Source organism: Chaetodon auriga, chromosome 15, assembly GCF_051107435.1.
Source record: "Chaetodon auriga isolate fChaAug3 chromosome 15, fChaAug3.hap1, whole genome shotgun sequence".
NCBI lineage: Eukaryota > Metazoa > Chordata > Actinopteri > Chaetodontiformes > Chaetodontidae > Chaetodon > Chaetodon auriga.
The window spans coordinates 20,627,083-20,642,452 of NC_135088.1; the positions used below are offsets into that span (position 1 = coordinate 20,627,083).

At 43.1% G+C, this 15,370-nt stretch overlaps 2 protein-coding genes across 2 annotated transcripts in view; one reads left to right on the forward strand and one right to left on the reverse strand.

Moving 5' to 3' along the window:
- Positions 1-317: 317 nt before the first annotated feature.
- On the reverse strand, positions 318-10,165 carry eral1 (Era-like 12S mitochondrial rRNA chaperone 1). Its single transcript, XM_076750899.1, has 11 exons — positions 9,903-10,165; positions 8,503-8,661; positions 8,224-8,351; positions 8,024-8,101; positions 7,890-7,936; positions 7,727-7,788; positions 7,482-7,594; positions 6,821-7,126; positions 6,228-6,377; positions 5,649-5,729; positions 318-4,736 (listed from the first exon to the last, which is right to left on the reverse strand). Exons 1-11 carry the CDS (start codon positions 10,006-10,008, stop codon positions 4,614-4,616), a joined length of 1,353 nt encoding a protein of 450 aa, XP_076607014.1. The 5' UTR covers positions 10,009-10,165; the 3' UTR covers positions 318-4,613.
- Positions 10,166-15,038: 4,873 nt separating this feature from the next.
- fam222ba (family with sequence similarity 222 member Ba) overlaps positions 15,039-15,370 on the forward strand; it is a 28,964-nt gene continuing 28,632 nt past the window's right edge. The window contains exon 1 of the mRNA XM_076750238.1: positions 15,039-15,155. The gene's annotated coding sequence lies outside the window, so the exon portion shown is untranslated. The remainder of the gene's footprint in view (positions 15,156-15,370) is intronic.

A 15,370-nucleotide genomic window follows, 5' to 3' on the forward strand; every position in this document is an offset into this window, starting at 1 on the left:
CCCCAGAAAAAGTGGAGGGGTCGTGAGATGAGTTTTGAGCACAAATTAAAATTCAATGTTTTAGACCTTTCTCTAATTTTCCTCTTTTAATAAGCTGTCACAAGCCACACAGGCTGGAAACCACCGGTTTAATCTGTGACAAAATGTTGCACTTTATAAGAGTTTCCTTATGTAAACATCTGAAAAGTAGCTCGATATTATTTTTGTGAAGAGTGCAATATTTCCCTCTGGATTATAGTGGAGTAGAGGTATAAAGTAGCATAAAATGGAAATACACAATTAAAGTACCTCAAAAATACACCTAAATACAAGACTTAAGTGAATAAACTTAGCTTTATTCCAGCACTGCTCTTCTCTACTCGCATGCATAGTTTGGTACAATTTAATGCATAAATGCCAAAGAGTTTTTCCATAAATAAACATGTGCAAGCATTTATCTGCCACACTGGTCATGTCCCAGACTCATTACCTTGATGGTAATTATGTTCAGTACCTTTAAGGGTGTTAGCTGTTGTGCCAATTAACTCACACTCATGTGCCGCTCTGTTCGGGGCCTTCCTACAGGGCAGTCTCCCCTCATTTAAACAAAACGATACGGCTCACATGACTTCTGGCCAGATGTTTCATACCTCTGAAATGGAAACGTGAGCTACCCTCAGTTAATGACAGATGGATGAAAAGAGGTTCAAATGGGGGGAAAAAAAACCTAAAAAAAAAAAAAAAAAAAACCTCGCCCAGGGCCCAGTTGCCCAGGAAGACGATCAAAATCAAACTTTCATAATGTCTCTATTTCTTCCCTGACTCTTAATCACTCTGCTCATACCAAAATTCATTTCCATGGTGTTTTTCACTCTGATCTGAGTGAGGGGGAGGGGGGAGGGGGAGGGCGGGGTGAGACAGGACAAAGTAAGAAACGTGGTAGAGAATGTGGGCCACTACATGATGTAATGGCATTTAAATTGCGTTTGTTTGTTGTCCAAGAAAACACTAAGAGAAACCTTCTCTCCCCTTCACCTAAGTGCAAACAGTTTAATCAAACCCCAACAAGTTTCCCTTGATTACTGTGGATGTGTTCGACAATGAGAACTTCCTCCCTTTTTGTCTGTGCGTGCAGTGAAGAATAAACAACTTATCTATGCAGGCAAATGGAAATTTGCAGAAAAAGTGGAGCATTTCTGCTGCAGATAAAGAGTTGGAGTGAAACCAAGCCACCCCGATAGTCTTACCTCCATCTTTATCTGTGTCTACAGGAGGCCCTCTCACACCCCGAACCAGCTCCCACACCCTAGCTAGGCTGGCCGTCATGTCCCACTTAAGCCTCAAAGAACATGTCGCAGTTCATATGCGGCAGCCATAAACAAAGACCTACTTACTGAACTGAATTATTGGATAAAATATTAAGAATCGCAGTCCTTCTCCCTCTGTAGGTTTACACTAGCTGTGATAAATGGACCTGACCTTAGAACAGTGGTGTAGAGGTATCTGAAGATGTGAGCACACTGTGAATATTTCTGTGTTAATGATTTGGTGTTGGAGCAGGTACATCCATCATCTGAGAAATCACTATCCTCAATACCTGAACAAGAGGTGGCTATATTGTGTATTCCCACGTCTCCTGCACTACATGACTCTGATCCGCTTCAATTACTACTTAACAAGCTTCTGCAGCAATTTTGGGATTTGAATTCAATGAGTTCATAAGGTAGGGGGAGGGAGGGCAAAGCCTCCTCCAAGACTTATTTTCCCTCCACAGACAGCCTATTTTTAAAGGATGTAGACAAACTGTCAGGGATTAAAGACAAACTGCAGCAAACTACTACCTGCTCGATCACAGTCCAGGCATAATTTGATGCCGTGAGTTTGATATGCGGTGTCTGTGTGACACATCTAATAAAAAACAGATCTCAGCTTTCCATATCCTGGAATCTTGCTGAGCATATGAAAAAAAAAAGTTTAATAAGTCAGATAACATGACACCAGCTGACATACTGTAGTATTAAATTCCAACCCATGAAACCATCACACATAAATCCAAAGGCTATGAGATTCAGAGGACTTAAGAGATGTTCAGTATAAGCACCAAGCATTTTAATAGATAATGAAGAAATTCTGTTTTGGCTGACTGCCGGGGTCTTTTAATCAGACACGTGTGACCACGAAAGGTCAAAACTCACTGTTGATTCTGCACAGCGGTTTGAACACGAAGAATATTTAGAGAAATATGAGACATGTGCATTTGTATTGCTGCTGCTGCTGAAACAGATTCATGTTTAAAAATCTACTCTGGTGCAAAATAATCACCAACTACTGATAATGGTAAGTTAATGATCTTTTAATGGTCTTTGCATATGATATCAAACTCAAACAGCTTTGTCTGCATTCTGTTTGCTTTCTAAATAACAGTCTACATGCAGTAAAAATAAAAATGGGATTGGTGTGTAATTTTTCTGTCAATAAGGGTGTGGGCAATCATTGGACAGAGGCAACCAGGTTAGGACCTGATAAGAAAAAGTTCCCCCCGTGCTGTCTGGTCCACCCAGATGTCATCACAGTATGCTAATGAGCCTGCAGTCTTTAAGTGCCGGAGCCCAGCAGGCAGAGCAGTTGGGAGTCCGTGAACCAGACATCGACGCATAGCAGCCATAAAATACGCGCACATGAAAGAAAGTGTCAGCGAGCCATAAAAGATGTCCCCGCGCCACTGCATGCAAAAAGGGTGAGTAAGTCAGACAGAGAGGAGGCGGCTGAGGCCTCGCTGGGCTTTGCGGCTCTGCAGCAGGTGACAGGGATGGTGGTTCAGGGTTAACAACACTGTTTTTGATCAATCTTGTTTTACAGTGTACTTTGTAATGAAAGGGAATTTTACTCTGGCATCTGAACACACACATTTTAAAAAATCTCCCGTATGATTCACATTTTCATTGGCCGACCTTCACTGTGTGCATCACTGATGAGTCGTCTACCTTTGCCTTGCAGATTACAAACACAGCGGGAACTCGCCGATGCACGTGTGTCTTGTGCCCTGGACAGGATATCATCTTATACTGTAAGTTTATTAAAGTGACACTACAGTATAGATGATGTACTATCCAGGGTTTCATTCCCCCTCCGGCTCTATCAGCACACACTCAGGCCCGACCGACTCCGGTAGCCTGCACGCTCTGCAGAGGAGGGCTGGCAAACCGTTACCATTACTGAGTTTTAGTAATGGTAAGGGTTCTTTGGCCCTCACTCAAAGTCTTCAGGAGCAGGAGGATGAAAAAAGCTGGTGACTGATGTGTTATTCATGATCATTTGGTTCCATTTTTGAGATGTACTTGTGGATGCATATACAATAAAGCTCATGGCTCCCAAACAAATGTGTACCTCTTTATTTTTGGTAAAAGCAGGGTATCAGTGTTCTAAATATCCTGTGTTTGAAGGTTTACTTTAATCTGCTGGCAGACGTAGATCAGCTGTATTTTCAAGCAGCAGTTGGCTTGTCTAAGTGGTGATCTCTACTGCACAACCGGCTTGTCTAATCACTGGGAAGCAGCCGTTGCACAGAGCAGGGAGAGCTTGAGGGGCTGACACAGCTTCTGTGAGACATTCAAGGCCTCTCCCCCACCCCGTCACCCTTGCTTTAGGCCACTAGCTGGTTATTCATCAAGATGCCCTGGATAGAGTAACCGTCAAGTTAACTCACAGGCAGCAGGAATGAATCCAATCACCATTATCTGACCCATTTTAGCATCAGGTTAGTGCTCCATTTTGCCATCCATTAGGGATACAATTCAGCCCTCGGGGGCAGAGCTGGGCTTTATAAGAGCCAAAAAAGCAGAGGGAGGGTGAGGGGGGGAGCAGGAAGGAAGAGGGGGAGGAGGAGGAGAGAGGCAAAAGGGAAGAAGGCAGCAGAACAAAAAATGATAGTCACAGGGATGGATGGCCACACTTCAAAGGCAGTGGAGAAGGCTAAAGTGATGTGGGAGTGGAGGGAACAGGGGTGGATGGTACATCAGGGACATTTGAGTGAACATGACTGTGCAGGTTCCGCTAGGCGCGAGGCGTGCGCCAAGTAAAAAGCTCTGAGAGCCAAAGATAAACCATCAGCCTTTTCACAGCTCGCCAAACCTGCTCAGCCATGAGCACACTGTCAAACTTGTGTCAAAGCATGCATTTGATGAGAGTCTGTGTCATGTTTGTTGCCTAAAATATATCATTGCTAAATAAATTGCCAATAATTCACTGCAGCCTATTCTTCAGCTTGGGTAAGCTGCTCTTGTTTGACAGAATTTCTCCACTTTACTGATTCAGAAATGTCAAATTTCTTCAACGTTACAGCTTACAGGTAACATCTTTCCATCTTTAATAACGCCTTATGAGATGGACGCGAAAGGATGCTGCTGATGCCTGAAGACAGAGGACGCAAAAGTCAAACTTCACAGCACAACAATTTCTTTCCAATCTCAGTGGGAGCTCCAGGGCTGTGGACACACGCCACCTCGCAGGTCCACATCTGACTCACGATGAGATCTTATCTCACAAATGACTCTTCAGGTCTGTCCTTTGCAGAGAAAAATACAAGAGTCATTTCATCTCTTCAGGATGTCACCACTGAAGTCCGTCCATCCTCTTCACTTCCTCAGTTTGACTGAGAGCTTCAGCTTTACTTCCCTCAGGAAGACCCGGCTCAGGTCGTCACCCACCTCTCGAGCCATCCGCATTACAATCTGGCCGGCTGGGCCGATGATCATCCTCTGTAGACGCAAGAAAGATAGAAACGTCAGGCGCCAGTGAATAGACGGGGACATAGGTTTTATTTTGCAGCATTTCATTTGAGTAATGCAGGTTTAAAAGACATAATCTTAAAAGGTTTTTATCTAAAAGACTGTACTGAGCTCTCAAACACAAACATTTAGAATGAGTCACAGATAGCTTTGCACCAGGAAAGAATAATGACATATCTGAGACTGGATTTCTTTGGTCAATCATCACTGTGTTCCACCTGCTCTACGTTTCTGTAGTCATTGCTGTGTTGAATGTAAAAGCTAAAGAATGGTGCTGGTCTGAGTCTCTCTTCTTGGATGGAGGTCACTGGCCTTGAAACATTTCAGATGTAGCTTCAAATATTCTTTGCCATCAAATATGCATGTCTCAGAAAGGCTGCTCAAATATTTACAAGTTAAAAACACAAGGAAAAGGGAATGTGGAGGTATGGGGGCATGGCAAAGAAATATCAGAAGCCATTAGAGGCCACAGGTGTCAGTCATGGAGGATTTCACTTCCTCCAGGCATGTGCCTGCCACGGGCTCAGCATCTTGAAGCAGTCAAACAGTTATATTTCATACTGTGGTAAAGTAGCTTGTTTGTTCTGCATTTGCATTGTGTCTAATTACTGGAACAACTGCTGAACTGGAGAAAACATTCATTTGAGCATCCTGATTGTAATAATAAAGTCTAGATGAAACACAAGTAAAGGCACATAAACCACCAAAGCATTTGATGCAGTTATAATACAGTAAAAAAAGCTAAATCAAATAAAATGTATGCTTGAGTGAGTAAGGCTTTAAACAAGCAGCTGGACTTCCAGATGTCTACAGACGAGTCAAAGCTCACAGGCCGAACAGACGCATGTCTCAAAAAGCCAGAAAAGTGGAGAAAGCACTTACCATGTGAGCGTCTTTCTTGGCATAGAGTTTCACAGAAATATGGAGCTCATCATTTTCTCCGTCTTGCCAGAGTTCAATAGACTGAAAACAGAAAATGAAATGTTAACAATGTGCTCACTTCTAGAAAAGTCAAAGTGGAGCTCCACATGGATCAGCAGATCTCAGCTGTTGCCTTTGAGCAGTGGTCATTACTACATGTCCCAGAATCCTTTGCGTATTAAAGCTGTCCTACCGATGAGCGTGACTGGGATATCCAAAAGTCAAATTTTTGTGTTTTTGCATTCGATTCTACTCAAGTGGATGAAAGAATACTACAAAAACAGCAAACACAGACCGACATGCTAAATCACATGCAGAGAGCAGTGAAAATAATGCCAGAATTGGAAATGATACGGACAAAATGACCCCCGGGGTGCACACGAAACGCTGCATCAAAGCACATGTCAGCATGTAGAGTCAAAGTGAGCATGAAAGGCTTTATAAAAGGAGTCAGCGCAGTGAGATGTGAAGGGTGCAGTCAGTCAGCTGTCAGCTTATCATCACATGTGACTTAGAGTGCAAAATTGGTTCATTAGTCACCTGTGTCACGGAATAGGGCACCTCCTGGGGCAGACATTCCAGAAGCTTCTCTCTGATGATGTTGGTGCAGACTTCCTCTGGACTCTGGTCTGTCAGGACCTCACTGTGGTACTGCCACGATCCTGGCTTGGCTGCAACCATGAAATAGCTCTACAACAAGAAGACAACAGCATGGTTATTAGCATCAAAAACAAGTAAAATGAAATCTAACACTGAAGTAAAGCCACTTTATAAAACTGACAAATACTTTACATTAGGGTTGGGGAACCTATGTATACAGACCGTGAGATCATTTGATCCAGCCCACGAGGTCATTCATGAATACGAGAAAGCAATTTCTATTTTTCATCAATACAGAAAATTACATAAAGTAAGCAAAAGAAACTTTGCTACGCCCCTTTTCTGACAACCTTCGACATGAACTTGCTGAGCTGCGTTGAGGCATCCCCTCCTCCGGCCATCACATAGGCACAAGAAGCTTCTCAGGTGCTGCCAAATTTCTCTCTCATCATAAAGGTACAATGATAGATGTTTGGAAGATGTGTTTATCATCCAAACAGGAATTCTTGCTATGACCATAGTCTTAAGTGTACCTTAAGTGTGTCCACGTCCTCCTTGTCCACAGAGGAGAGCATGAAGACGTCCTTGAAGTGAGGCCAGCCCTGCTGGCTGCTGAGAGCCTTCAGCTGCTCTTTGCTCAGCAGAGAGTTTGGCTCAGCGCTGTCCTCGGGCCCTGCGGTGTCCTCGTCAACCGATAATTCTGAATCCCTGTTTGGACTCTTTTCAGCCCATGGAGGTTTGATCACTGGCCTGACCCGCATTCTGTGTCCGTTCACCACTCCACATGTCAACACAGCTGTGACGTTCAGCAGCCTGTCCTTCGCCCCGACCAGGTCTACCTGTAAGCCAGAGGAGGACCAGTGAACACATCGGTCAGACTCTTGCTTTGAATGTTTTGCCAAGTGTTCATGGAAAGTCCAGTGATAGTCTATATTTTTCTTATTGTCAACAAATCCCATGAAAAGACCAAAACCAACAGTGAACTGATCTCATGTTCTTTCATAGTGATCAACATGGGCACTGGAGTTTTACACTGTTCTGCACCTGCAAATACTCACTGGAGCAGTAAATGTGGATTAATTCACGCCTCAAAATACTCCCTAATAAATGCACTATTTAACTCTGCTTGAGTAAAGTTTCCTGAAGGTTTCCTGATGACAGTGTAGCAGCGTGTATTATTCTGGAGAAGGATACCTTATTGAGGACCAGGACTGTGGGGATGTCAGGGTGCTGAGCCAGGCATTTGAGCACCTCAAAGTCAAGCCTGTTGCGCGCCCATCTGTCGGCCACGTCCACCATGACCACCACTGAGAAAGGACGCAGTTCCAATTAGAAGCCCTTGAAACTCACACTATATTTCACTCTCGCCGCTAAATCAACAAGAAAACTGCAGCTCAGGTTGAACTAATAAAAAGGCTCAGAGTAAATTTATGTCATACTCAGGTCAGCTTCTTTGACTGTGATCCAGGGATCCACAAGCAGAGACTTCTCCAGCTGGTGTCTGTGGAAACAGAGGGTCCATTCATACATTACACTGCATGAAAATAAAGCATGTGAAGTCCAGAGTTTGACAAATACCAAAAACCTCAAAAAGAAAGGTACCTTTTAACCTTTGATACAGTGGTGAGACCAGGAGTGTCCAGAAAAATCTACAAAACATGCACACATATGACTGACTTTAGGCTTTTGAATGGTATTATTCCATTACAGCAGAGGAGAAGAGAAAAAGCTCTTACTATCTGTGTGTCGTCCTCCGTGAGGACGCCGAGGGCACGAGACCGTGTCGTGTGCACTTTCTTGGACACAGCAAACACCTTCAAGAAATAATAATTAACTTTACAAAGTGAGCACCTCCTCCTCCTCCTCCTCCACCTCCTCAGGCAGACGGACTCATTATAGAGTGCAGATTTAAAAAGGAGACAATTAAAACAAAAACCTTTCTGCCAAGGAGCTGATTGGTCAATGTGGACTTCCCAGAATTTGGGGCACCTATGATGGCCACTTTCAAAATCTTTGAGTTGTCAGGTTGATCCGGATGTCTCATCAACAAAGAAATCTGCTCACCTGAAAACACACAAACACAATGAATCGAGTAGATTTGACAGCAGTACGAAGAGGAATGAGACGATGAGATCGGTGGCAGGATGATGATGATGAGGCCAGAATGATCAGATGAGTTTAGGGATGTAAATCTGTGGGGTGGTGGTCTGATTACCACTGTCCGGAGGAACTGACGCAGGGAGGCGATAAAAACTGCCGTCTGCCTCTGCGGCTTTGCCTTTCATCAGTCTGCTGAGAAACGCCTCTGATGTAATAAAACAAGCAGGAGTGAAGATAAATCCGCTCCCCCCTCCTCGGCCACACGCAGTGTTTCCTGTAAAGACATCAACATCTCCATCACCACGGCTGAAAGGTGACCGATTCAGCTTCCTCTGATGTTCCTATGACACAGAATAATACAGCATCCAGATGCTCCTCCTCTTCATGACTCATTAATCATTAATCACACAACAGTGTGAGTGTTTGTGCACACTGACTGGTCCTTCAGGACCACAGACGTAGACACTCAGACGATGTGTTGATTAGTTCACTGAATTTATATTTGTAAATATCGAGGTTTGGACTGTCTTCAGGCAATTTGAAGACCTCAGCTTCTTGGGCACTACAAAACTGTGATGGACGGTTTTTATATTTCATACAATAAACAGTTATTTAATTAGTTAGATACTCTGCCTTATGTCCTCCTTTGACACTCTTCAGATTACATCTACTCCTTCTCCCTCAAACATCTGAACAGGATAAATTCTTCACGGTCAGGTCTGTTCTCAGTGACTGTGAGGATACAAGTTCACACTGGTGTAAGCTGCCTATTGGATCACAGTTGGCTGTCTGTCTGTCTGTCTGTCTGTCACAAAAATCGTGGTTATATGTACAAGTCTTGAAGTCAGATTTGAGGAGACTTCCCCCTTTCAGCTGATGGATGTGACACAGAACACATCACTCTGATCTGTGAAGCCCAAACATCCAAGTGAGGAAACAAGAAGTGAAACACATTTTTGAGAGGAAGCGAGACTTTAAACTCCGCCACATCCTCAGAGGGTTAAGTATCAGCACAACACGTTTGGTTGAATCGGAAGGTTTCCTAAAAAGGGAAGAAAATGGTGAATTTTATCAAAATAATTCACTCGTGTTGTAGTGATGGGTGTGTTGTGTGTTGATGTAGCATTAGCTCGCACAGGTAGTTTGCTGTTATCAGGAGGAAAATCTGATGTTTATTCTGTTATTGTTGTCGTTGTCGTTGTTGTTGTTGTTGTCATTTATTCTGTCTGCGTCCTGTCTATCATCCCACACGTCGCCTCGGATGACATTTTAAATCACGTATCAGTGAACAGTCTGTGGTCCAGAGGAGCAAAGAGCTGCTCTGATTCATATTACCCCTCAGCATCCTCAAAACGTCAGTGGACGCGACTGAGCTGAAGGTCACGTTTTCCCATTTTTTTTTTTTTTTAACTTACCCAATGCTTTATTAGCAACCCAGTATGTTTACTTGATAAAAGAAAAAACAAAAAAAATCTAACAATAAGTGAGCAGCAGAAGAAGCTGTTTGTGACTGACCTGCTGCGAGCAGCCATGACGCACTTTCCTGTCGAGCAGCTGCGACGAGCCGTCTGGAGAGGACGGCGGGCTGTGAGAGAAGCCGAGCACAGCCTCTGAGAGCCATGGAGCTTCACCGCTGCGACCGCCGTCCTTCAGCTGATGTGACAACACGAACCGTTTCAGAGGTGAGTCGCTTGTTTACTGTCACATTGGCTACTGGGTGACACCATGTTGTTTTTTGACCAAAGAGAAACGTCTTCCGCTCCCAAGAGCGTCCTCACGGAGGTTTCGGGTGAATGCTACACCGCCCCCTAGCGACCAATATGTCAACTACAAAATATTCCTACACCGTCTGTGTTAACTGTTACACTCACATTAGTGAAAAGGTGGAGGTCCTCAGAGCTTTTAGAGTCAAATACCAATTTGACCATGCAGCCCTGGTTAAAAGGGTTTTGACAGAAGGAACTCAGATTGAAATGTCTCTTGTTTGACATGGCTTGAGTTATTTATTTGTATATGTTAATATTAAACACCCATCTGACTCCACAAAGACTGCACCATTAGAATAAGCTTCAGTTCCTAAAGCGAAAAAGACAGATCAGGGTCGCAGTGACCACAAAATGATTACAGAAGAGTGAAACACAGAGGCAAGAAGTAAAATGAGAGCTAAGGAATGAGATAGAAGATAATTTAATTCAGAGGAACTGAAGCGAGTAGAAAAAGGAAATCATCAAAGTAGCCAGAGCTGTGCTACATGTCTTGAGAGCATTTTGACATGCAAAATAATGACACGGTTAATATTAGATTTATTACATTGGTATGTGAAATAACTAAATAAACTAAAAGCCATGCATCATTTTGCAGCAAACCCTCTGTAACTCCCTAAGGATTCCTGGGGCCCCGGCTTGGGAACCACCTGTCTGCAGGATATTCTGAGGCTAAACTCAGCCATTGGCAATTTCAAATCAGCTCATCACAATGCACAAACACATCTGCCGACATGAGCAACTCACAGTTTAAAATGGATGACAGCGCTCAAAGGATCATTCGGCTCGGGTGATATTCTCTAGATTACTTTGTGAGGGATGGTGTGCCTATAACCACAAATCAGATTGCACTGTGCTGACTTTTTCTTTCCCTCTTGTCCCTTGAGTACACAGAACAGAGCTTATCCCCAAGGGTGCTTGAAACGCAGTTGTGACAATGTTGTTGTGGATATATCGAGCATCCATGCTTAAAGCAATATGCCACCTGATGAAAACACTACAAGCTTGCATATCCAAACCCTAGAACTCTTGACTAATTCACAATGACAAGCTGATTTAATGACTTGATAACCATGAAGTCCTGTAAGGTTAATCATCAGACTAAAAGGACACAGTTTGCATATTGATTGATTACTGTAACATGTTGTTTTCACTCTGTATGGCAAAGCCAGGCAGAGCAGATGTCTCCCTATAGTCCATCAAACACGCCGGCTGTTTGTTAGTCCTCGAGGACTTGCTCGGGGCGGAACAAACACCTCCACTGGGGAGAATGATGAAGGATATCAGGTAGCTCACAATCTGTCATCATCTAACTCTAAAAGCTCAGCAGCAATGGAAGGGCAACAAAAATGGAGCTTTTAGCAGACACTTACTGCCGAATTCCAATTGAACCAGAAACCAAAAGGATATTTGAGGATCAGTAATGTTTGAACTTTCTCTCTATCTGCCTCCCTCGCACTCTCTCCCTTTCTCTCTCTCTCTCCCTCTCACTCTCTCTCTCTCTCTCTCTCTCTCTCTCAAATTCATTCAAGGCCTTTTCTCCCTCCGGGCTTTCCTCACATGGCCATTTCACGTGGGAGTGTATCAGAGTTCTTTCTATGACTGCATTAACTTTGGCCTTCAGAAAGAGCTCTCCCTCTAAAAAAAAAAAAAAAAAAAAAAGACAAAAAGGCTTTGCCTGCAGACCATTTAATCATAAGCTGTAGCCCACTTTGCCACTTGAAGTGCACTTGCCAATGAGATTCAGCATGGTGTGATGGAAAACCTCCCTCTGCTGCTGCAATTCAATGTACTGTTTATTCCTAATCAATCTTGTTTTCTGTACTTCTGACAAAACACTTTGTAGTTATGAGGAATAGGTCAAAACCCCCCAAATATGCAGAATCTGCAGCTGAATCAGATGATTTTAGACACAGACTTTGTGCCACATTTTGCTCTGCTTACCTCCGTTGTTGGTTTGCTAATATCACTGGCTGGCATTAGACAACTGACAGCTTCTGCACTAATAGGAAGATCTGGCTGCTCATGAGGAATAACAAAGTTCATGGAATAATAAGCACGAGCCATGGGGCATGACAACAGGGAGCAGAGGTGGGAAAAACAATCTGTCAGTGCGTCAGAGCATCCATCACTCCATCACTGCTGATTGCAGTGAGAGGCGTGATGCTGCACAGCTGGCTGATTGTCTATAAAACAGCCGCTCCTGAACTTTTTCATGCTGAGGACTCCAACGCAGACAGGCTATTTGTACAGGATCCCACAGATTAATGAATGGATGGATGAATTTGCACATCTGATAAATGAGACAGGCAGTGAGATTTAACTGTTAGGTCTTCCGTGATGGCCTGAAGGTCCTCCAAGGTCCCTCGATTCAGCAATCACCGCTCCATACGTCCTTGCTCTGACTGCTTTTTAAAAGAGGTGATTTAGCTCCCAAACTACCCATATAGGTCACACTGATGCTCTGATTGTACAATCTCTCTCACAGTGGGGGAGATAAAGGGGAAAAAAAAGAAAAACTTTTATTCATTCTAGACTTGCAATCGATGTGACTTGTCTGTGAAGTGGATCAATAATGCCTCTCTTTGAAATCATCAATCACGTCAGTGGTGAATTTAAAAAGCGTAATTAGGAACAGCGTTCTTAAACATCCTGTATTGATGTCTTCTTTGGTATGGAGAAAGACACCATTCTGCATCATTAACTTTGTATTATTGCCTGATGGAGCCTGCTGCTGCTACTTCCCCACCTGCTGAACTCAGAGCGCTGTGTGTGATTGGGCTTTCAGACCAAATTCTCCCCTCTTTCACTTGCTGATGGGGGAAGTGAAGCTTGCAGGCTTAAATTGGCTGGAGTATTGTAATAAGCCCTGTCCATACTGGAACCCAGGCTGTGGAGTTATTCCTCACAATGCTTTGTATCAGAATTGTTTGTGGAGTTGAACATGTGTAATTTTCTCTCTAATCATCGTATTTGATTACTTTTTTTTTGCAGGTTCTAACCTGACATGACATTACACGGCCGGGAGCACACATTCTCCAGCGTTCCCATAACTTGCCACAATCTTCCGTGTTGTCCATCTGTCTCTCTCTGGTAATAAAATGGTATCAATATTGTGGAGAGGGCAGGTGGGCGGTTGTAATAGAGTAATTTATTTTAGTTGTCACAGAAATACAAGTCTTTGATTAGGGAGCTATACACATCAGGCTACACAAATAGAACCTTTCATCAAATCACAAAGCATGTGACACTATTGACTGTGGAGTCTTCTCACTGACTTTTGTCTTCCACAACAAGATTCATAATACAATACATGTAGAGCTCAGCGATGCAAAATGCAAGGGTAACACAGCTAAAGGCAAAACAGGCACCAGTGTACCTAGATTACAAAAAAGTCACATCACCCCAATGCAGTGGAAATGGGCAGAATTTTTTTTCCTGGTAACATTTATGTGATTTCAGTTTCATGTTCTGATGTATGGCCAACATCTGGCTTGTTGCTCAGAAGTAATATACAGATGGGTGACCTTTATCAGAAGGCCTTTTGGAGAAACAAGCCCCCAAAAAATCAAAGGAAAACCTGAATTAGATAAAGGCACTTCCATGCAGTGCCAAATGGCTCACAGAGTGGTACGATGAGTGTGACAGTTATGTGAATCACAGACTATGGCCTTCACAGGCGCCACATCTCAACCCAACCGAGCACCTTTTAGATTTTAGAGCATAATGTTAGATAATGCTCTCCACCACCATCATCAAGACTCAGTACTCTGGAGGCTTTTAGCTGTTCTTTCCTTAAGCCTGTTATTGCTTACTAATTCAAATGCTACATCATTACTTCATTACAAGCCAAAAATTCACCACACACTCATCCTCAAAGGTTGGGATGATTGGGTTGCCTCTTCTGTGCACCTGTTTGTGAATCATGAGGGGAACACAGTGGCAAAGTGATTGATCGCATTATCTGGACAGTTGCTAGTTATTAGCAAGACATGGGGGGAAGTATTCAGGTCCTCACAATACCACAAAAACTGACTCACACATAAAAGATTGAGGTATATGGAGTTATTGTTTTGGCAAAAAGGCACTGAAAGTACCAAAACTATAGGTACTCATCACCCAATAATGTATATGTTTATAATGGTATTATTATTATTATTATTATTATTATTATTAGTAGTAGTAGTAGTAGTAGTAGTAGTTCATTAGCATGTAAGCAGCATTTTGATACCATAAGTGATCGAGATGAAGCCAACTTTACTTTTGGATTCTTTAATCATCCAATAACATATAACAATCCAATAACAATGCATCATATTATACTGATTATATGTTTTGCTATGTGAAATCTCAATCTTCATATCAACTGATTGCGATAGCTGTCAAATAAATGTAGTAATAAATACAGCATTTCCCTCCGAAATATATTTTGTAAGAGTAGAATTTAATAGAAACACTCAATTTAAGTGTCTCAGAATAAATAAAACTTAAGTACAGTATTTAACTAACTATGCTTATTTACTTTCCACCACAGATCACATTAAATGCGAAGCCAATTGTGCAACACAGCACCCCATGAAACTATGATTTTACAATTAGTTTCCATAGAAATTATCCAAATTTGAATACCTACACCTAGACCAGTGATGACAGACAATAGAGGACAATTTTACATGTATTTTGACATTTCACAGCTGCACAGTGATTAAACACTGACATCTAGTTTGTGTTTTTCCACTAATTTCACCTGCCACTTGGCAAACAAAATAAATAGACGGACGTCCAATTGAATTTCACACTGACTGTACCTTTAAAGCACTCGGCCGTCCTGCGCAGCGCACAGCGCAGTCTGGAACGGTCCCACTTACTGCGCATGCGCCGGAAGTTGCTGCCGCAGACAGCAGCAGCAGCAGTGATTCGGCAGCGCAGGGCAACGGGAGAAAATCTGTCCGTTTTAAACCATGGCGACGTACTAAACGATGCCTTTCGCAGAGATAAACGGAGAGTAAGTAGTTGTATCTTAATAACACGCCTGCCGCCCGATACTGTGTGACATCCTCTCAAATTGTGGCATAAATATTAGGAAAGCCTGAGAAGGCAACAATGGGACTGTGTGTGTTTCAGACTGACTGGCTAGGTTAGCTAGCCAGGAGCCTGGGCAGTCAGCTGGCACACTGACTGGCAACATGCAGGCTTCCAGCTACGGTGCTGGTCCCCTGG

Coding starts and splice junctions, on each gene's coding strand:
- eral1 (XM_076750899.1), bottom strand. CDS start 10,008: ATGGCTCTCAGAGGCTGTGCTCGGCTTCTCTCACAGCCCGCCGTCCTC. Junction 7,595..7,726: donor AGTCAAAGAAGCTGACCTGA/GTATGACATAAA, acceptor GTCCTTTCTCAG/TGGTGGTCATGGTGGACGTG. Junction 6,378..6,820: donor AGGACGTGGACACACTTAAG/GTACACTTAAGA, acceptor TTCTTGTTGTAG/AGCTATTTCATGGTTGCAGC.